Below are 23,011 nucleotides of genomic sequence, written 5' to 3'. Positions count from 1 at the left end.
TTGCCTCACTTAAATTTGTGTCTCGGAATCTGGAAATGTTAATACTACTAGCTAGCACGATTAATTACGCGAGACTGCGAGACAACTAAAGATGAAAGCAATGCGAAATTGGAAGCATAAACCCAACTACTCTCATACCTACTCTCCTCTATGTTTTGATTCACCCTTCGTGATTTCTTATTTATTTACCCCTTTTTTGCTTCTTCTTCCTATTTCATCATTACATTGCGGTGAAGAATAAGACGTATGCAGTATGCACTGTGTTATTGTCGCTTGCTATTTTCTTTTAATTTACAAAATTATAAGAATATCAAAGAGAAAATTTTGTCAGTCTCTTCACATATAACTGGGAAATCATATCCATATATGTATATAAACCTTCGATATCCTTGCGTATAAAGCTACGTTATTGGTTCCTAACTAGTACTCTAGTATAAAACTAGTAAATTATATAATATATCATAGAAATTATAACAGGTACAGACTTAAGAAAGATCAGTTACATATATAAAAAGTAATTAATTATGATGTAAATGGTACATATAATATTACAAAATGCGCAAGAATCACTACTATCAATATTTATCGTTATTCATAACATAATTATTTTATTACAAAGTTAATATAATAGCGCACATATGATATCACAACACTCTCAGCTTCTTTTTGACACCAATTTTCTGTACATTTCGTCTATTGATACCTGTATATATATAAAAAATGGAACGTTAGTGCAAAAATTTGGATTCTGCATAACTAATCAAATACAAATTAACATATTATTGAAACCTGATAGTACTTGAGAAGATTGTTCCTCCTGTTCTTTAGCGTCGCAGTCACTAAAAGCATCCTCATTGGGGGTATTTTAGGAGGCTAAGATACCCCCACTTTTCCAAAGAAAATCTTTATATAACACATTTTCTTTGAAAAAGTGGGGGTATCTTAGGGCAACATTATTGGAGGTTAGCCTCCTAAAATACCCCCAATGAGGATGGTCTAAGTCTCTTTCCATGTCAAAAGGTTTTGTATCAACCGTCACCGCTTTGATGTACTCAAACCTGCTTAGCTATATGTATTTTTTTCACATTGTCAATTTTTTTTATTTTTTTTTAAAGTGTATAATTTCTAGAAGAATATTTGATAAAATCATGCAAACCTTGTTCTTCTCTGCCGTGGACTTGAGTTCTGAAATTATGTATTCTTTTAGCTCCCAGAGAGAGCAGAGTTCTTCGAATGGTTTAGTAAACCCGAGATCTTTAGCTCACCGGTTTAGGGTTTCTGTATTGGGAATAATCACCGCGACAAGCATAGATTTGAAGCTGTCTCCATAAACCCATATCTTGAGAAGAAAAATATGACAAAGAAGTGAAGATAATCAGACGATGGATTTAAAAGTGACTGAAGAGAAAAGCTTAAAAGCGATGGCTTTCTGGACAAGAAAGAGTTGAAACCCTAACATCTTGGACTATGGGGTTTTGTCCGTAGATGCTTTCTAAATGCTCGAGGGCAACATATTCCCCTTGAGAGAGTTTGATCAGGTTCTTCTTACGATCAATGACCTTTAGTACTCCGTTTGGAAGAATCTCACCTATATCTCCTGTTGAAAACACCAACAAAAATTATAAAGACCAAAATCAAAATAATCGAAATGATCTCAAATTGTTTGAACCCATCACCTGTATGGAACCATCCGTCTTTCATGACTTCAACAGTGAGTTCAGGGTTCTTGTAATACCCAGAGAACAGACATTTTCCTCTTATACATATCTCGCCTGCGGGATTTTCTCCCAATGGGTCATATCCCATCTCCGGCACCTCCTCAAGCCGTATCTCATTGTAAACTGCTGGAATACCGACCGTCCCCAGCATACTCATCTCGTCCGGGTAACACAAAGTTGTTCCTCCAAGCGTCTCCGTTAGACCTAAAGCAAACAAACCCCGCAAGATTGACTTACCTTCAGAATCAAGGAACAGAGCAAGAACCCTAGAATGGGGAAAGATATATATATGTATGTACATTACCATAGCCTTGGACGACGAAACAACAAGAAGTAACTCTCAAGAACTCTTCGATATCAGGGCTCAATGGTGCTCCTCCAGATACTAGCAACCGAATTCGGCCTCCTAATTGATTTTTAATCTTAAATACAAGTAAGAAAACAAAACCGTAAAATGTTAGCCACATAGTTATTTCAACTGAAGAAGCAATCCCACGAATGAAGCTTATTTCAAATGTTTTAGACCTTTTTGAAAGCGATGAAGTCAGCCATGGGTGAAGCTTTACTGTGAGAATATCCACGATTCATCCATGCAAGTTTGCTGCATCAGTAATATAAAGTATAAACTTAGTGCGAGGGCAGTGAAGTGTAAACAAACAGAGGAGATCTTACACAGAGGACACACAAAACAGAGAGAAATCAATAAGTAATGGATATTTGATACTTTAGTTATTAAGTTCACTTTGCGGCATTAGATATTTTATATTATAAAATTAGAGAAGTAATATATAAAACTTAACCCAATAAAGAAGAAAAAATAACAAAACATTACTCATTTACCGTAAGTTAGATTTAATGAAGTTCTTCACAAAAGCTGATTTTCACGTGGTTACCCAAAGTAGCTTTTAATCTACCAAATAACGGTAAAGCTTACTATTGATAGAGAGCATAGAAGATGAGTCTCCTTCTAGGATTAAGCTCCTGAAGAGCCATCTGGATACCCTCATGGATCCTCTCAAAGACTCTTGGAACTCCGGCCAGAAAAGTCGGTTTCAGTTCTTGAATATCATCGTGTAACGCATTCAAATCCTAACACGCACAAAAACATTAAAACAGAAAAATGCGTCGGCATAATCAGATTTTAGTTCCTTAATCTGACGATGTATGGTTTATGAATGATCTTTAGGAGATTTTATACATACTCCATGGTAATAGCCAACGGAAGCGCCTTTACGGAAGAAATATTCCTCATTTGCACGGTCGAGAATATGGGCCAAAGGCAAGAACGAGAGATAAACATCTTCATGCGTCATCTGATCATATACACGTAAAGAGCCCGAGAGATTATTAAGAGACACGACATTAGTGAAAAACATTATTTGCCAATGTATGGTTAGAATGATAATAAGCTTTCATTGAAATGGTTATCATCCTATGTTAAAAAAATTATCCTAGATTTAAGGATTTGTTTTTCAATTTTATTGAGAGTCACCTTGTCTTCGAACTGGTCCATGCAGAGATCCATCCCAATAACGCAAGTGGCGGCCGCTTCGTGGGTCAAAACCACACCTTTAGGTTCACCGCTTGTCCCGCTCGTGTACATTATGGTGCACACGTTAGACGGTTTAGGCGGGTTTGTCTCTTCCGGTTCAGCTTGTCCCTGGTCAAATAGTCACGGTCAAATTATCAACATTACTAGTATAGGCATCAAATTCATTAAATTCTGTTTTTTTTCGGCATCAAAATTCATTTAATCCTCTATGCGTATAAAAGCAATGTATAATTTCGTCGAGTTGGTTTAACATGTGCGTGTCATTTAATTTTCGTCAGAATTTTGATAACGTAAAAAAAAAAAAAATGATAGAAGAATATATATATAGAAGAGACGAACCATATGGAGAAAATCGGGCCACGAGTATGCTTTGACTCCAATTTCTGAAGCCTTGAGGCTCTGTTCTTCGGCCACGTTAGTGAAAGAAACTATAGCTTTTAGACGTTTTGCACTTTTGCAATCTGGCTCAAGAAGCTAATTTTGGATAACATACACATTAGCAAACATCTATCTTTCAAATGTATAGATAGATTAGATAGTTGATGACATTAATCCCAAAAAGATCTTAACTCCTTTAATTTTGGTATTCTGGACGAACACAAAATCGATCTCCGCATGATCGACGATATAATCGACAGCTCCTGTGCCTAAAGAGCATCAGATATATGTAAACAATTCCACGTTCTTGAGTGTCCGTCTAATGCATGCATGGATTCACATGAAATAAAGAATCAACTCACCCAGGGTATCATACAGAGGTACGCATATTAGAGTGTGAGCTGCACAAGCCTAAATATTTAGAAATAATATGTATATATAAGAGTAATTTGGATAGAAAACAAAATATGAAAAAATAAATGAAAAGTGAGATGGACCTCCATTGCTATGATCCATTGAGGACAATTAGCTCCGTAGATCCCTACTCGACACCCCTACGTATATATTACATATACCATTAATTATAGTTCGGTATAAACTATTGTAAAGTAATAATAATAAGATAATAATGAGAAAAATGTATATGTATAAGAAAAATACAGGTTCAGCTCGGAGGGCTCGTAGTGCAGAGCCGATCTGGAGAACTTCTTCGTATACTTGCTTGTACGTTTTCCAAATATACGATCCAACCTATATACCGGATCCGTACAGATATAAGTGTTAAACAATAAGTACTCAGTAGAATACATGTTTTTGATTTTATATAAAAAAAAATCACCTTATCATCGAGAATTTGACGCCATCCAAGCATGTTGTTATCAGGGAATTTCTCCACTGATTTACTAATTAAGAAAACCCAGAAGATAGATTTATTAACAATTAATTAGCTATACAAATTAAAAGTAAGGGATATAATTATATATGATATTATAAATTAGTTAAACCTGAAAATGTCCCAAGTGGTCGTGATATCAGAATCACGAGGAGGAAAACCTTCCTCTGACAGAAGATTCCGGTACACCGGACCTACCGATGGCTTTCCATCTTCCCCTTTAACTCCGTCTTCTACCTTTGCCGCAAAATACTTCATTTTGCCTCTCTTTATGTTTTTATTTCCTTTGTAGAGGATGACTGAATATCGATACATATATATATATATATATATATATATATATTGCACTGCATAGTCCGTAAAACTCTAAGATTAGTGGGAAATACGTAATCGTGTAACAAGATTTTTACTCAACGGAATCGTTGAAACCAAGATATGTTGTAGTTTAGTTTCATTAGTTAATCAGTGACAGCTCTGAGCTCTCTGCATACGTATTTCGTACTTTAAAAATTACATTTATTATAATATAGTTTCATGTAATCTATTGGCGTTAATTGACTCTTTCACTTCAGTACATACGTTCTTTATTCATTCTTTTTTTTTTTTTAGGCAGAGAGGAAATAAAGTGTTACTACTAATATGAAAAGGATTCGTCATCAAGATATTAGTAAACATGCACCACTGAGATACTCATAAGAAGATGGATCCGAGATGAAATCTTTGGTTCAAACAACGAATGGTAGAACATCAAGTGTATGGTTTTATAGAGTTATACGCTATATATGGGAATGAGTACTCAGGAAGTAACCAAATGTCAACTGATGCAACTTTTGTAAAAATCATTGAATTTGGTAGTGATTCTCTAGTTAATTGATTAACAAGATTATAGTGCTAGTTCGTCATATATAGTGGAAAATGTTATATATGTCGCATCTTGTAACCTCTCTATTTTGTTGTGATTATGGCTTTATATATACGGAGTGGAAAGGGAAAGCTTCAACCCAAGTTCATGATGATAATGAGGTTACTGTCTTGATGATAAGAAGTGGCTAGTCTTGCTTTCGACTGGGTTCTCTCACCTACACCCACACTCAGAGTTTGTCTCATGATGATAAATGAGGTACTGTCTCCTTTGCTTATAGGTGTTGCTATAATCAAGGCTTACACATCCATATTTGATACTTTCACCTGAGAGCGAGGGTTGTATCCCAGACAGCTCCCTAATTCCTCTGCTTCACGTGGTGCTATATCATCGATTAGAATAAAGCTCATCATGAATCATGCTACCAAGTGAATTATGTGGTAATCAATCTCGCATGGGTATATTTATTAAAACAAAAAGGTTCTCAGACAGATTGCGGCGAACTTGTTATTACTGTATTATTAGTTTTATCAAAAATCTGAATGCTAACACTACTACACTAGTAGTCACCGCAAGAACACAACCTCCACCCTTCAGACTTCAATGTGAGCTTGAAAAACACATGAAATTCCCTACAATCTCGGATACTTCATTAACCATCTATGTAATTTAGGTCATCAAAGAAAAGGCCATAACCAATTTCTCATTGGTATCAGAGAGAATCCTTCATACAACCTTTCACAAAGTCTTGAGGCAGCCAAATCCAAGGCAACAATCAAGACTAAAGCTAATTATGACGAGAGACAGAGTGACAGATGCAGACTTTGTAATGATCTGCCTTTGCTTTTCTCAAGTGACTGAGAATCAGAAGTTTCAAGAGTCTATTGGCTAATTAAGGCCTTGAATGGGGAGACAGGAGAAGTGCAGTTGACCCATGCATGTAGTTCTCCTGTTACCGAAACACCATTCACCATTTTTAATTTTTTTTAAACAAAACCAAAAAAACTGAAGGCAGTTCATTAATTTTTTGTCTTTTTGTGAAAAAGACAGGACATCTGTGGGGGAAGTTGTGCACGCCTCTTTTGATGTGTTTTAACTGTCTTTTGTATTTTTTTATTTTTTTAATAAGATAATAATTCAAAAAAATCTTTTTTTTTTTTTTTTCTATATAACTACACTACACTTCACAACCCATACACCACTCACTTCTTCTTTCTCTCCCTCTCTCGTGTTCTAACCATTTTTGTTTGCAAAGGTATTTTTTTTTTCTTAAATTACATGCAATTTAATTTTTCTATAGACTAACATATATATTTTATTTTTTACAGAATTCAAAATACAATCCAAGCTTCAACACTACACCTTTTGTTTCTATAATTTCCTGCTGAAAGGTATATATATTTATCCTATTAAATAAATGTAGTTACATTATATAGTATATTAGTAGTTATAAAATTATAGTATTTAAATTTTTATTTAAAACATGCTTTTTCTACCAGTGATGTAATATGTATGTTAATTTTATATTTGTATATATATAGTTTTTGGTATATGTTCTTACTTGTTAAACTTGTATTTTCATGAAACTATGTTTATTTTATCATAGTTATTCATATATGATAATAAATGTTGTTTTATATTTTTCTTTCTTTATGGAATCTTTTTTAAAAACCTTATCTAAAAAAATTAAAAAAGTAAAATTTATACATTTAAAAACTAGCCTATATTTATGTTTTGTTGTAAAATAAATTTATTTGAATATAATTATCTCCTATAATTGTGGGAGGTTATTTGAAAGTTGTTATGAATTTTAAAAAATAAAAAACTTTAAATATTTTGCACCAAATATTTTTTTATTAAATTGTCATGAAAATAGGAGTTAGTTTTATATTTAAAAAAAAAAAACGGTTAGACAAATATAAAAATTCGGGGGAAAAAAAGGGTATTATATTTACTGGAGACAAATATTATGTGGTTGATTCTGGTTATCCAAATAAACAAGGTTTTTTGGCTCCTTATAGATCTTCACGGAATGGGATTGTTCGGTATCATATGTCGCAATTCTACAATGGTCCTCTTCCTAGGAACAAACAAGAACTATTTAATCGTTGTCATGCATCACTACGTTCTGTTATTGAAAGAACATTTGGAGTTTGGAAGAAGAAATGGAGGATTCTTTCTGAGTTTCCTAGATATAACACACATGTTCAAAAAAGAGTGGTGATGGCTACAATGGGACTACATAATTTTATCAGAATTTCAAATTATTTTGATGAAGATTTTGCTGAAGTAATGGAGCATACACAAATTCAGAGAATGACGAAGGTGACATGGAAACTACTGCTATAGCTGATGGAGATCAAATGGCAAATATTAGAGAAAATATTGCTGATATATTATGGGCAAATCAAAATACTCCTTATTAATATATTCTTAGTTTAATTTTTGTTGTATTTGAATATTTGTTTTTAATGTTTTAAGACCTCCAAATATTTAGAAAAAAAATCAACACTAAATACATTGATTATTTTTAAAAATAATTTTATTGAATTTTATGTGTTTTTTATATTATTTACTGTTTAATATTTAATATGCATATATAATCTGCACTGTTTGATCTACTTTTACCATTCAAGGCCATAATATATACTGCACAATCAGCATGATCTGCACTTGTTCTGCATGATCTGCATGATCTACCTGATCTGCATTGTTCATATGATCTGCATGATCTGCATGATCTGCAACGCTTGATCTGCTTTTACCATTCGAAGCCTAAGAAATCCAGACATAGTTCCAATACAATAACAGAGTAACCACATAGAAACATAGCCTAACAATCATTGGATTCCATATGGTAAACGCATGGTGTCAGATACTCTAAGAATCACTCTCCAGCTTTACCTTCCACTTCCAGAGTACAACCTCTTGATCAATCACTATCAGTTCCGTCATCCTCTCCCGCTGCCAAGTGTCCAAAAATACAAAACTTGTGAGTTATACAACAACAACAGCAGCAACAAAACGAATGAGCAAACAAGAGTTAGATAAACGAGCGCTGACCAGATAATGGTTGGCCAAATTTGTTGCAACGCATCACGTAGACTGCTTTTCCCATCAGATTCAAGCTTGAATACTGGTGGAGTTCCCAAATGTTGTCTTCCCTGGGGAAAGGTTTAAAAACACGATGTCTGACTTCAGCAATCATCTTGCTACGATCCTCCTCCCAGTGGAAATCCGAGTTTGCAGGAATGTGAGACAATCCAAGGAACAACCACTGGCGAAAGGATTCCCATGCAGAAAACTCAACACTGAACAAACCTGCAATGGGACTCAACAGTCATGATATTTGTACAATATGGAAAGAAAGTAAAAAAAAGAGATAAGATTCTATACCTGACTGGCAAGGAGGGACCTGAAACACATCTTGAGAGAGTTGAGGAACTCCGGTCTCCTTTCCAGCCCTGATCAAGTTGAAAATCTTGCCGGCAATGAGCGCAAATTGAGTGGTTGAAGAGTAAACATCTGAGAGCAAGAATGGGAGGTTGGTTTGTGAATCTGAAGCAGCCATCTCTTGGCAGCCCTCACAGCAATACTCTAACGCTCTAATAGGCATACGTATACAATCCCATCTGACACATTGATCTTTGTGTCTCCCAGTGACCATGACAGGCCGATCATTAGGATCCATGATGACTTTCCTACCTGAAACGCTAATAGTGCAAATACCCAACACGATCACAATAATCAATTTTTTTAGGTTGAAAAAAAAACAAAGCAAATTGCAAAGAAGAAATCAGTATAATTGATGTCACACACAGTAATGAATACAGTGATTCAAGAGCATAACAACCAGAGTGAAATTTCAAAAGAGACGACCAACAAAGAGGAGGAACAGATCAAATAATGGAAGACCTAAGCAGACCATTGTTGAAAATTGCGAAATCTAATCTAAGCTAGTTGAACAACTATCAGAAGAAACAGATCATCATCAGTAGAGTCGAGTCGAAGAATGGAGAGCGAAACAAATCAAACAAAAACTAAAAGGATTCAAAACTTGTAGAATCGAAGAATGGAGAGAAACCCTAACCCTTGAAGCAGCAGTGAGAAATCTTCGGTAGAATCGAGTCGATTTTAGTTCCTCTTCTGCTCTCTTTTTTTCTTTTCTCTTTTTTTTCTTTCACTAAGTAGACTAGTAGAGAGAGCGGAGGAAGGAAGGTTCCAGAATCATTTAATATCTCTTCCATCAATTGTTTTGATGGGCCTTCTTGTTATAAGCCCATAGCATTTCGTTGCACCTTACTTTACGATAGTTTTATAAGGTAATTAATGGATTTTATACAAAAATAAAATAAAATTTACTGATTATTTATGTATTACCCTATAAGATTAGTAGGAAATACGTAATCGTATATAATACAATTTACTAAACGGAACCGTTGAAACCAAGATATGTTGTAGTAGTTTCAGTAGTTAATCAGTGACAGCTCTCTGCATACGTATTTTGTACCCTTTTTTTTTTAGTTACTATATATACACATTACATATTATAAATTTATAATATAGTTTTATTAATCGATTGGGATCAATCGACTCTTGCACTTGAGTACTACATACGTTTTTTTTTTTTTTTTGGTAAAATATTACATACATTCTTTATTCACTCTTATGGTTTTTTTCTTTTAATTAGCCAGAGAGGAAATAAAGTGTTACTGCTATATACATGCACCACTGAGATACTCATGATAAGAAGATGGATCATCCGAAACAAAACCTTTGGTTCACCATGTAGTTACGTGGATCGTGGTAGATGTGATTTAAACAACTAGAACTAGCTAGAGAGACTTAGAGTTAGAGAGGTACATTTTAATAAAAGGAATTAAAAAAAAAAAAAACTAATAATTATGATGGAAATTGTCATACAAGATAAAAATAGCATATTACACACAAAGCAGACAACGCAGCATAAGGCTTTTCTATCAATTATTGATACATGCAAATAACATAATAACACACACATCATCTCAACACTTTCAGATTTTCTTTGACGCCAATTTGCGGTACATTTCGTCGATTTGTACCTGTATATATAATGGAACGTTAGCGGATATCATATATATATATATATATATATATTAGTATGGCGTGCAAATATATAGAGTCAAACATTAACCAATGATCTATAGAAGAACTTGTTCAAACCTGATAATATTTAAGAAGATTGTTCCTCCGATTCTTGAGCGTCGCAGTCACTAAGTCCCTCTCTATGTCGAAAGGTTTTGTCTCCACCGCCACAGCTTTGATGTACTCAAACTTCCTTAGCTATATATATATATATATATATTTTTCCACATTCACGAAAGTACTTTTAACTAGTGTCATTTTAAAATAAAACTGAATAACGCTGATTCAGACACAAAATCAAACGAGTTTAAACAGACCTTGTTCTTTTCTGCTGTGGACTTGAGTTCTGTGATTATGTGTTCTTTTAGCTCCGAGAGAGAGCAGAGTTCTTCGAATGGTTTAGTAAGACCTAGATTTTTAGCCCACCGGTTCACGGTTTCGGGATTAGGAACAATCACCGCGACAAGCATCGATTTGAAGCTGTCTCCATAAACCCATATCTGAGAGAATAAGCATAAAGGGGTAATTAATCAGACAAAAAGTTGATGGTAAGTAAGGAGAAACCCTAAAAAGGATTACTTGCTTGCTTGACAAGATATCATGATTCAAAGTTCAATCCCTTACATCTTGGACAAGAGAGTTTTGCCCGTAGATGTTTTCCAAATGCTCGAGAGCAACATATTCTCCTTGAGATAGTTTGATCAGATTCTTCTTCCGGTCAATGATCTTGAGTACTCCGTTTGGAAGAATCTCACCTATGTCTCCTGTTAAAACATCCAAAACACAATTCAGAAACCAGAATCAAGCAATCAAATATTTGTGAATGGTAAATTCAGTATTTGCCACCTGTGTGGAACCATCCATCTTTGATGACTTCATCAGTGAGTTCAGGATTCTTGTAATACCCAGAAAACATACATTGTCCTCTTATACAGATCTCCCCTGCCGGATTTTCACCGAGAGGGTCATAGCCCATTTCAGCCACTTCCTCAAGCCGTATCTCGTTGTAAACCGCCGGAATACCGACTGTCCCGAGCATACACATCTCATCCGGGAAGCCCAAAGCCGTACCTCCAAGCGTCTCCGTTAGGCCTAGTCCAAACAATCACAGCAACGTTGCACTTTCCTTGACATACACACGAAACAGAGGAAATAAACCCTAGAATGCAGAAGAGGTGTAAAAAATATTATACCGTAGCCTTGGACGACAAAACAACAACAAGTAACTCTCAAGAACTCTTCAATCTCAGGGCTTAAAGGTGCTCCTCCAGATACTAGCAACCGGATGCGACCTCCCAGTTTGTCTCTAATCTTTAACAAAAACAAAACAAAACCGCCAAAAGTCTGTGTGAGGACTATAAACAAAAACATAAGCTCCCAAAATACAAAGAAAAAACCCATGATATCAACTGTTTATAACCTTTCTGAAAGCAATGAAATCAGCCATGGGTGAAGCTTTGCTATGAGAGTATCCACGATTCATCCACGCAAGCTTGCTACATAGTCATTTTGTTTTGCAACGTTAAACTATTAGAGAACAGAGAAGTTAGAAGAAAACAGATCAATAACGATGAAAAGTTGCTTACTGTTTGTAGAGAGCATTGAAGATAAGTCTCCTTCTTGGGTTAAGTTCTTGAAGAGCCTTTTGAATCCCCTCATGGATTCTCTCAAACACTCTTGGAACTCCAGCTAGATAAGTCGGTTTCAATTCCTGAATGTCGTCACGTAACACATTCAAATCCTACACGAAACAACAACATATCACCATTCTTTTAGTTTCTTTATCCATTTTTCTTCCACAATTTAACATCTTAAGAGGTTAACATACTCCATGGTAATAGCCGACTGAAGCGCCTTTGCGAAAGAAGTATTCTTCATTCATACGGTCAAGAATATGAGCCAACGGCAAGAAGGAGAGATACACATCGTCATGTGTCATCTACTCGTATTTAACCCGTCCAAAGAAATGAAGAATACAGAGGATTAGTCAAAAGTAAACAGAGGATTAAGCATAATGTTATTTCTACCACGGTAGAAAAAGAAAAAAAATAAAACATACGTTAATTCTAAGTTATTCTTTCTGTTACTAATAATTATGGCCTTATGGGTTACCTTGTCTTCGAATTGGTCCATGTAGAGATCCATCCCAACAACAAAAGTGGCGACCGCTTGGTGAGTCAAAACCACACCTTTAGGGTCACCGCTCGTGCCACTCGTGTACATAATGGTGCATATGTTAAACGGCTTAGGCGGGTTCGTCTCTTCCGGTTTCTCACGTCCCTGGTCAAATATTCAATGGTCAAATCCTCAACCAACAGAAAAGATCTTATATCGTATAAATCAATGTTTGCTGTGCATGGACTATGGTTGGACACCTAATTCATTTAATTCGACGCAGACGCTAAAAACATAATGTCATCACATCAAGTTGGTTGCCTGTCACTATACCTCAAAGAATGGTCCGAACATATAAAATAAAATAAACCATAGAACATATAATATTATTCAGTAGATAAAAAGTGAAACGACGAACCATATGGAGAAAATCGAGCCAAGAGTGTGTTTCGACTCCAATTTCTGAAGCCTTGTGGCTAAGCTCGTCGCTCACGTTAGTGAAGGAAACTATAGCTTTTAGCCGTCTAGCACATTTGCAATCTGGCTCGAGCAGCTAAATTTTAACAGCATTAAAATAAACAAAAAATACCATTATTCACATGAGTGAATATATCGCAAATGCATAAACTTATCAGTAAAATTATTTTTCTGATAACAATTAATTTTAAAAATATTTACTCCTTTAATTTTGGTGTCTTGGACAAACACAAAGTCGATTTCCGCATGCTCTACAATGTAATCGACTGCTCCTGAGCCTAAAAATATTTTGAGTTAGGTTCTTGAGTTTGAGTCAAGGAGATAAATAAATAAAAATAACTTACCCAATGTATCATAAAGAGGTACACAGATTAGAGTATGAGCTGCACAAGCCTAGATATGTACACAAAATTTAATAATGAACTTTTGGTCAAATAAATGAAAAAAGCATTCATATAAAAAAATAAAAAAATGAGATGGACCTCCATTGCTATGATCCACTGAGGACAATTAATTCCGTAGATCCCCACTCGACACCCCTACATAATATAAATATGTAAATAACAAATTTCGAAAATAAAAACATAAAGAGTTCATCTTGAGAAAACAGAAACAAAAACAAAATTTACAGGTTCAGCTCCGAGGGCTCGTAGTGCAGAACCGATCTGGAGAACTTCTTCGTAGACTTGCTTGTACGTTTTCCAAATATACGGTCCAACCTATATACCGGATCGGTTCATAATGCACGTTAACTATATCAGTTGTAAATCTTTAATAATTACCCTCCCTCCCTTTTTGAAGTAATTAACAAGAATAAGAAGAAAAAAAAATCACCTTCTCATCAACAATACGACGCCATCCAAGCATATTGTTCTCCGGGAATTTCTCCACTGATTTCCTATAAAGTTTCCATCAAGAGAGTACTATATTATATAAGGTTAAATAGTTATACATACGTAAAAGGTGATCGATAACTAAATTACATGAAGATAAAAATATATATTAACATGCATAAACCTGAAAATGTCCCAAGCAGTGGTGATATCAGTATCAATCGGAGGAAAACCTTTTTCCGAAAGAAGATTCCGATACACCGGACCTTCCGACGGCTTTCCGTCTATCCCTTTAACTCCCTCTTCCACCTTCGCCGCAAAAGGCCTCATGATCATCTCTCTAGCTACTTCTCTCTCTCTCTCTCTTATTTTTATCCCCTGGACGACGATTAATTTTAAGAGTTATTTTTTTCTTTTCCCATAAAGAACAGATAATTAAAATACTCTCATGATCCCAAGTTATTTATATATATGCATGCTTGCGTACTCCGTACTTTATTTTAGTATTATAATATACTTTCAGAAAATTAATGAAAAATCTATATTATATAGTTTAACACTAAAATACATACAGTCGCATTTAATTGTTACCAGTCCGGTCCACCCAACCATACCGATCAATCGCAAACCAAAAGTTTCGGCATTTATTACATTATGATAAGCAACAACATAAGATACCATACCATACCAACTTAACGTACTCACACCCATTTGGATTTTGACACTAACTTGGTATTCCATGTTTTTTGATTGAACTGGATTTTATATTACGAAGGATTCAAGGAAATATACACGTCGTCGAGCGTCCATTATCTAATTTGCACCTCTTTAATTTCCTACTGAAATTATATTTAACAATACCATCTACATAGTTTTTTTTTTTTTTGGGAGTCACGCCCTAAACGTGAGAGCATGTATAACCCTGGCTTCACTCCCTTTTATCCTTTCTTTTTTTTCATCATCTTCTCTATTATACTACATAATACTGCAAATTGAAGTATTTAGTGGAGGTATGTATGAATAGATTATGTATATATGTGTTGTAGTTGTGACGATCTCTAATCAATATGTAAATCATCATAGATAAATCAGTGATTGTATCAAAGACATCGTGATACAACAAAAACATCAATACGTATATTATCCTGATTTCAAATCCTTTTATAAGAAAACAAAAAATGAAGATAACATAATCATATATATAAAACTCGAAAAACGAAAACTAATTAAGATTAAGCAACCAACCTTTTCTTTAGTTGACAGAGTACGTTGTAGTTTACAGATGTTCTTCAGATCACACTCGTCTGAATCCGACAGGCCGGGTAATAATTGTAATTTTTCTTCCAGTATTTAGAAATAGCTTTGCTTTCTAACCTTTTGCTTAGTTTATGAATCTCTTAGAAATGATCAGAGAGAGAGAGAGAGAAAGAGAGAGAAAAAAAAAAAGAGAAAGAAGATAAGTTGGGGATGCTGAGAAATGGTTTGTTTGGTTTATATAATAATACATGAGTTGGTTGATACAGGCCAGGCCTGTGTTTTTTCATTTTTTGATACTTTTATTCTTGTGTTTAGTCTTCAATATCAATGTGTAACTAATAAAGAAGAGAAGGAAAAAAAAATAATCAAAAAGAGCTAGCGAAACAGATATATATATATTTCAATAATTAATTCTTGTTCCATACATAGGCTATATATACTAGTGTTTATTAGCCGAAAGTAGGTTTTTCTATTAATAATCTCCAACTACTATTTTTTCCCATTAATTGATATTTACGTCCACGATACGGAAAAAAAAAAACACTTTATATGATTTCACAAAGCATATATATCATCATTGATATGTCGAAATAAATCAATTTATAAGCCTAAATGAAGTAATATTAGTCTCTCGCTAAATATATATATAGATATATAACTTGTTTCCAATTAACTTTAAGAATCAATTTGCAAAATCATTTATTAGAATTTGTTGGGAGAGCAAAATAATCTTCTTTCCCGTTTGCAACTTGTATTTTACTTTAGAGGATCAATTTGCAAAATTATTGTTTCGAGTAGGTACGTGTTTTTATTATGGATTTTGATGGATTTGTGACGAAAGCTTTATTTTTATTTTTGACATTTACACAAAACTAAAACGTTTATTTGTGGTCCATATTCGTAAAGTTGGTTTGTACATACACTGTATTGTAGCTAGTTTAGCAACTACTACTACTAGTTAACGTCACGTGATATTACTGGTAAGTAAGTAGTACGTACTAAAGTCGATCGTCACGTTTAGGATATCGAATTATGCAATGATTAACTAACATATATGTGGACTTAGTCTTTTTATCTATTTTATTTTTGTTCCTCGAGAGAAACACTAGATGAAACTTGGAGCATATTTTTCCAATTTAAACACTAGTTATAGACTTTCAAAGATTGTGGCAATTTAAGGGAATGTAATAATATAGTCTTTAATTATATTATGATTGTAAGAAGTCGTTCATGTTTGAAATTGTTGATAGATTCTCCATCATGCAAGACTTTATAGTTTTATAATATATATGTTCATCCGTACAAAATATTTATTAAATTGAATCCAACATTTCGCCCAATCGGGGTCTACGTCTTTAATACGGTACTGAAAAATATGAGCAACCTATTTTATGATATGATATATAGCTTTTAATTGTATGTAAATGTCAAATACGTTATTTAGAGACACGAAAAGAACCAATCCAACGGATCAACGGCTGCCATGTGTTTTCTAATACTAATACTACTATATCGTGCGTACTCCAGTGGTTGAAATATATCTTTTTTTTATTTTTTTTTGAAAAATGGTTGAAATATATCTTACTCACGTAATGCCTTTATTCTTCTTATTCAAGTAAATCTTTTCCAAAAGTTAAATTGATATTTCGGTTCAAGAATCTGATAAAAAAAAACTAGTAATTAGCAAGCCTATTAAATAGAAAGCATATAACAGATGTCTTTGTTCGTATGCTTGTTCCAAGTAAGCGGTCAAACACAAATGATTAGTTTTCAACTTTTTATTTATTAGATATCACGATAATCATTTTCAACTCTTTTTTTTTTTTAATGTTTTGTCAACGAATTAGCTTTCTTATTTATTTGTTTTGCTCCAACTTCTAACTGTCAAGTTTTTAGATTAAAGTCAACAAAAACAAAACAACACAAAAAAAAAGGTCTAAGCCCGGCCATTGCATTGAAATCGAAAATTTCTTTATAAAACTGAACAAAGTCAAGAAAATATTAATTCATTCCCATCTCTTCTTGCTCTATTGGAATTTTTCATAAACCTATAGATAAAAGTCGCAAATCATTTAGCTAACTTATTTTATATTTGCTCCTCATTTATTTCCAAATGAAGTAGGCTATACAGCATTTAGAACAAAACCTATTAACGTGCTACAATGAAACATTTAATACATCCAACCGTTCAATACGGACAACTTTTAATACCACATAAATTAATTTTTGGTTGATAGGAAAAAAAAAACACATATGTATACGGTTTGATTAAAAAAAACTGTTGAGAACAAATTTAATTTGCAGAATATTTGAGGAAAAGTTTTATTAAAAAAAAAATGCAAAGCATGGACAAGGAAACCGTTCGCATTTATATATATGTCACAGAGACACAGTTGTAGGGTTCAACCAATAGTGTAGCTGGCTGCTTTTAACGAAATTGAAGCTCTTTTGTACAAACGCTAATGAATGTTTCACATTACACGTTTAAGCCTCTCTTTTGGGAGAGTCAAAATATAGATTAAACTGATTCCAACCATCATAAGATTCACAAAAGACACTTTCATCTTCAAAGGATTAGTTAATAAAACTAAACATCATCAGCCACATGGAGCTACGTACTACTGATCCTAGATTAGTCCTCTTTACTTACATGCATCTACTCTCTAAGTTTTCGTTTACCAAAACATAGACCTTTGATGTCATTCCTAGTTTTTATCTTATTACCATGGAGCAGAAGCAGTTGTCTGAAACTCGAGCTTCAAATCTTCTATCTCTTGCTCAATCGTTTCTGCACATGATTTCATTTCCATTGTCCTTTTCTCCGCAGCTTCCGTCTTCTCTTTCGCAACCACTTGCTGCCTCTTCAGCTCCATAATTTTGCATTCTAACTCAACCATTTCTTCTTCATACTTGTTCCTTTCCATCTCTCCAGCTTCAATCTCCTTCTCAAGACTTTTTCTTTCCTCCACTTTCTTTGCTCTCCCTTCTTTTAGAGAGAACATTTTGTTGATCCGTGACTGAGGGGTTGCAACGTCAAAACCATGCTTCTCTAGCTCCGCAAAAGAACAACTTAGGCTACTTAGTGTGCTCGAGGATACATCGACCTGCAGATGATTTACTTCCTCTAATAGCCCATAGAAAGTTACCATCATACCAACTGCTGCCCATTCGCGAAGATCTTCTTTAGCCTCGAACAACGGGACAAAATGTGGACTCTGTGGTACTGTTTTGCATACCTCCAGTGTTTCATACGTCTTCCAAAACGGTGACTTCTTTGCAAAAGGCAAAATCATCAGTGTATCATTTCCTTGTGTTTCCTCATCAGTGGCAGCAGCAGTGTTATTCACCACAATTGGACTATGATCAAAGGATATCTCTGGATAGATCAACGCAAAACAAAAACAAAAAGAAATTGCTTTAGCATTTACTATCTGAAATTTTTCAAAGAGATGCATCTAAGCTAAAGAATATTGAAAATATTATCGAACCAGTAGGTAAATTTATATAAGCAGTGAGAGGCTGATCATCGACATCAACATCAGTGCAGATACTGTTACTTGTATCATTGATCTCAGCTATTGGACCATTGCAACTCTCATCTACAAATTATAACCAATTATATGATTAAAAAATGACCCGAAACAAAGATATCACAGCTAATAGATAGATGTTGGCTTACACATACCAGTCTCCTTAAAGTCTGAGTTCTGGTTTTCATCTCTTTTCCTTTTTATACCCTGATCTTCACTATTCTTCTCCTCAAGCATCTATATAAGAGAGTAAACCATCATTTTGATGAAGAAAAATCATGAACGCCATCATCAAGTGAAAGAGAGAATAATATTTTTCGAACGAAGAATTGACTTTACCTTCTGTTGTTGAGTTGAATTTTTCAAGCCATTCTTATTACCCATTGGCTCAAGTGTCTTCTTGGTGGATGTCTTTCCTTGAGTATCAGCCTCTGTTTGTTTCAACGGTGTTGCAGTTCTGACCCGCGACGGGGTTACAGGTTTAACAGAGGCTGAAAACATTGACCTTATAGATCAGTTTCATGATGCAGAAACTATACTCAAAGAGCTAAACAAGATCACACTTACCCATTGGTTTCACTTGCGGGGTTATGGGCATAGGAGTATTATCATTAGTAACATCATTAGCCCTCTTCTTTCTCAATTCTCGAGTGGCCTATTTGCAGGTAACAAAATTTGTAAATCAAACATATGAAAAAAGCAAACGAAATTAGTGAATGCCAAACTCACAGCTCCAGTTTCAGCTTTTGTGAGTGTCTCGTCATTTTCCTCAAGATTGAGTGATCTTTTTGTATGCTTTGTGGTCCTTTTCGGAGTAGTCACTGACTTAGCACCAGAACAAGAGCGCATTGGCTTCGTTGTTATGACATTGGAAGGAGTTTCTTTCACGGGATTTTGCTGAAAAGTGGACAGAACATAACATCTTCAATTCATACCAATATATCAAAAACTGAAAGAATATACAACTTGACATAATTGAATATGATACCTTTGGTCCGTCCTGCCAAACACCATCTTCCCACACCTTACATGGCCTAAGATCCAAGTGTTTAAACACGCATTCCTCCTTTGTAGTCCCTAAACTAACCATGTAACTATTCTGACGGAGAATTCCCCTTACCAACCCTTGACGCCATACTGAACAGCGAAATGCCTCAACACGATCCAACAAGTTGTACTTTTCAACTGGAAAAGGAGGCGGTGTGGGTCTAACACGGCATGAATCAACAGTAGTGTTTGTTCTTGCCTCATCACCATTAAAGCTCAAGTGTTTATTACAGTCCTTGACGATTAATTTCATCTCATCATCCACTTCGATCTCTTTAACTATCATAGCGGGGAACCAGGCAACTTCCGCTTTCTCTACAACAGTACTCACTTCCACCATTGTCCCGGAGCTAAACATGGACTTATCTAATTCCTTCAAGGACCACAAACAGAAAAATTAAAGCCAAAGCTAAAACCTTTAACCATATTAGCAAAAGCATAGCATTCAACACTAACAAAAACATAGAAAGCAACAAAACTAAGCCAGATCGAAGCAAATAAAACCGGATTTGTGAAAGGATCATGACATGCAAGAAATCAAAACAGAGAAAAGTTTCAACCTTTAGCAAGAAAGCAACGAAATTGAGAAAAGACAAACTTGGATTTCATCAATCTCATACCTGAATCTCTGGTCGGTCCCATTTCGAACCGGTCCAGCGCAGATGGGGTCTCAATTGGTTTCTGTGGAACTCAATGATGTCAGGTGGGTTATCATAGTAAACCCAAAACTTGTCATTGTCCAATTTCTTAAGAAGCACACCAGTCCACCATCCATCTTTATGGTCAGCATCCACCATCGACCCTTCCTCCAAAACGACATCTTTGTATTCACCCTCCGGCGGAACGGGTCGGATGAACCTCGGTGCTATGCTCTCGATTAAAGGAGAGGAGCCGTCTTCGTCTAACAGAGTCATGTAACGAACACGGAGCTTTTTGCGCCCTGATTTCGTTGGGTTTTCTTCGAGAACCCCTCTGAACCATGCATCTGCAAACCCTTCTTCTTCAGAACTCACTTCTACTTGAGAATCTTTCGTAATCTTCTCCTCCATCTCTGTGAGTCCAAGTGACTTTTACTTCTGAGATAACTTTGTCTTCTTCCGCAGAGAAACCTAAGATTTGGAAAACCTCCCCTCACTCCACTTCTGATTACCTTCACAATGGAAGCAGAGACGTCATCTGCCTTAATTATGATGAGTAGACATTACTAATTTTTATTAATTTTCCTTTTTCTTTTGGCGCGATAAAAAGTTACAAAATAACAAATATATCTATTGGGCCTAAATTACCGAGCCCACGTATTGTAATCGGCGATTTGTCGTTATCTGCTATCACTAATTATTGACGTACAGTACAGTAACTAAGTTTACGGTGATTAACAAAATACGATTCAGCTAACGTAATAACATTTTTTTAAGATCAGACATTTACAGTTTACTAATTATGATTCAGTCTTCGCCACATCAGCTTCTCCGCCCTGACTCAAAAAAATGACTTTTCATATTCCTCTACCCATTATTACGCTTTTGTTCAGACTTTGCTGTTACCTGAAAATTCCACAAAGATTAGAAAAGGGGAAAATGAAACTCAGATAATGGCTTCAACCCGATTATTAACGTTGTTAAGACCAGATTAATAATGCAGACAAGAGTTTTATTAAAGTTGTTCAGAACAGATTAATGATACGGTTTTTTCATTAGCTTCGATTTTCTACATGACCGTCGTACTGTAAATGAGTTGAAGAACCGGTGTCTTCAAAGAGTAAAGAGACTTGAAATCACAAATGGAAAGACTTAACAATTCCAAACGGGGCAGTGACTGAAATCACCGGAAAAAGAAAAAGAAAAAAAAAGGAGAAATACATACACATGAAAAATTGCAAGTCAGTATACACCAGAGTACTTATTTTTAGAGATCAGAGGCTTTCATCTTCCTCGGACGCTTATGAGCTGGTGAAGGGGTATCTGCTTGTCTTCCAGGACCCTGTAGCATTCACAAACATATTTTAGTTGAGATTTAAGTTTATATATATATATATATATATATATATAGATACAAAAGTTTATTATTAGAGAAATCGATATGAAAATAGAAGAGGAGACTTAGATCTGGACCACCTTGCGCTTTTGTTCCTTCTTAATTGGTCTTTCAGCTGAAACCCACACACAAAATGAACATAGAAATGGTTAAGTAAAGGATACAATGCTGAAACCACGAAAATAAGGAATTGTACCTCCAAAACTGAATGGGTCTGATGCAAACACACGATCCTGATCATATACAGAAAGATTAGAGAGGTCAATTAGGAAGATGAAACTGTTGTAAGAATTAATAAACAAAGTTTGATGCTCACTTTTGGCGTGTCTGGCATTGCCGCATATAACCCTTCACGATGTGATGAACCTTCTGATTCCTTGTATTGCAGCTGAAATTACGAGCACACCATGTTTGGCAGGAAGTTAGAAAAACAAATACAGTGTATATCTGTTAATCCATGTGAGATAGACTTGTATCATATGGTTTACCTGCTTCTGAAGATTCAGTAGTGTTAATATTTCTTTTCGTAACTCAAGATGCTCATCACACACGGTTTTCGTAGGAACCTTTGGCTTCAAATTAACCTGTAAAGTAGCTTTAATCAAATTATCTGATAAGAACCTACTAGCTACTACCCTAACTTCAGTACGGGAGGCCTTTATAGCATTTAGTCTCATTCATCAATCAATGGGAAAGATAACCAAAGGATTTAAGACAAATAGAAAGAGTTTAACAGAACAAGAATCAAATACAAACCCCGAGATCTTGCAGAGTCTGCTCAACACGCTTGATTGTTCGAAGACCAACAGCAGAGCTTGCAGCTTGGACCATTTGTTCAAGTCCATAGGTTCTCAAGTATACATGAAGCTAAAAAATTATCAGATTCAAAGAATAAGATAAACTGGATAACCAAGTGGAAAAGGAAAGAGGAGAAGAGAGAGACACTGACCATACGCAGGGAAGCAAGGGTAGAGGCATAATCTGCCATAGTTAGTGTTGATGGAGCCACAGCAGTAGCAGGAAGTTGAGAATTAGATGATGGAGATATACTACGCCCTGAAACTATCCCATCAGCTTTATCAAGACCGGCGTTCTCATTTGCAGACACATCAGGCTCTTCTGCACGCTGGACAGCCAGTAAGACAGATAGTTTCAGAAACAAGATCAGGCAGACACATCCATTGTTTTTTAC

General features: G+C 35.1%; 4 protein-coding genes and 1 pseudogene across 4 annotated transcripts in view; all 5 read right to left on the bottom strand.

Annotated features, from left to right (window-relative positions):
• Nucleotides 1–595: 595 nt before the first annotated feature.
• LOC17888498 lies at nucleotides 596–4,798 on the bottom strand (annotated as a pseudogene).
• A 3,328-nt stretch (nucleotides 4,799–8,126) lies between these two features.
• Nucleotides 8,127–9,601, bottom strand: LOC17887656. Its single transcript, XM_006294790.2, has 4 exons — nucleotides 9,493–9,601; nucleotides 8,799–9,107; nucleotides 8,466–8,723; nucleotides 8,127–8,366 (listed from the first exon to the last, which is right to left on the bottom strand). The coding sequence occupies exons 2-4, from the start codon at nucleotides 9,091–9,093 to the stop codon at nucleotides 8,335–8,337; spliced, it is 585 nt and encodes a 194-aa protein (XP_006294852.2). The 5' UTR covers nucleotides 9,094–9,107; nucleotides 9,493–9,601; the 3' UTR covers nucleotides 8,127–8,334.
• Nucleotides 9,602–10,281: 680 nt separating this feature from the next.
• LOC17888887 (long chain acyl-CoA synthetase 1) lies at nucleotides 10,282–15,440 on the bottom strand. Its single transcript, XM_006293733.2, has 18 exons — nucleotides 15,197–15,440; nucleotides 14,136–14,329; nucleotides 13,953–14,016; nucleotides 13,748–13,837; nucleotides 13,601–13,657; nucleotides 13,463–13,511; nucleotides 13,320–13,396; nucleotides 13,060–13,194; nucleotides 12,639–12,806; nucleotides 12,355–12,465; nucleotides 12,113–12,267; nucleotides 11,947–12,022; nucleotides 11,720–11,837; nucleotides 11,373–11,618; nucleotides 11,151–11,290; nucleotides 10,844–11,026; nucleotides 10,605–10,724; nucleotides 10,282–10,483 (listed from the first exon to the last, which is right to left on the bottom strand). Exons 2-18 carry the CDS (start codon nucleotides 14,285–14,287, stop codon nucleotides 10,436–10,438), a joined length of 1,989 nt encoding a protein of 662 aa, XP_006293795.2. The 5' UTR covers nucleotides 14,288–14,329; nucleotides 15,197–15,440; the 3' UTR covers nucleotides 10,282–10,435.
• A 2,231-nt stretch (nucleotides 15,441–17,671) lies between these two features.
• LOC17889179 (DUF724 domain-containing protein 6) lies at nucleotides 17,672–20,971 on the bottom strand. The gene is made up of 8 exons (XM_023784344.1): nucleotides 20,406–20,971; nucleotides 19,727–20,158; nucleotides 19,468–19,635; nucleotides 19,306–19,393; nucleotides 19,078–19,229; nucleotides 18,894–18,975; nucleotides 18,697–18,807; nucleotides 17,672–18,584 (listed from the first exon to the last, which is right to left on the bottom strand). The coding sequence occupies exons 1-8, from the start codon at nucleotides 20,832–20,834 to the stop codon at nucleotides 17,929–17,931; spliced, it is 2,118 nt and encodes a 705-aa protein (XP_023640112.1). The 5' UTR covers nucleotides 20,835–20,971; the 3' UTR covers nucleotides 17,672–17,928.
• A 481-nt stretch (nucleotides 20,972–21,452) lies between these two features.
• The window catches only part of LOC17889891 (SWR1-complex protein 4), a 3,632-nt gene continuing 2,073 nt past the window's right edge, over nucleotides 21,453–23,011 (bottom strand). The window contains exons 10-16 of the mRNA XM_006296498.2: nucleotides 22,769–22,945; nucleotides 22,576–22,686; nucleotides 22,308–22,403; nucleotides 22,136–22,207; nucleotides 22,016–22,052; nucleotides 21,900–21,934; nucleotides 21,453–21,765 (exon numbers count right to left, since the gene is read on the bottom strand). Of these exons, the coding sequence (XP_006296560.2) occupies nucleotides 21,691–21,765; nucleotides 21,900–21,934; nucleotides 22,016–22,052; nucleotides 22,136–22,207; nucleotides 22,308–22,403; nucleotides 22,576–22,686; nucleotides 22,769–22,945 (603 nt within the window). The 3' untranslated portion in view covers nucleotides 21,453–21,690. The remainder of the gene's footprint in view (nucleotides 21,766–21,899; nucleotides 21,935–22,015; nucleotides 22,053–22,135; nucleotides 22,208–22,307; nucleotides 22,404–22,575; nucleotides 22,687–22,768; nucleotides 22,946–23,011) is intronic.

This window comes from Capsella rubella, unplaced genomic scaffold (assembly GCF_000375325.1).
Source record: "Capsella rubella cultivar Monte Gargano unplaced genomic scaffold, Caprub1_0 scaffold_4, whole genome shotgun sequence".
NCBI classification, from domain to species: Eukaryota; Viridiplantae; Streptophyta; class Magnoliopsida; order Brassicales; family Brassicaceae; genus Capsella; species Capsella rubella.
This window is presented reverse-complemented; position numbering and strand designations above follow the sequence as displayed.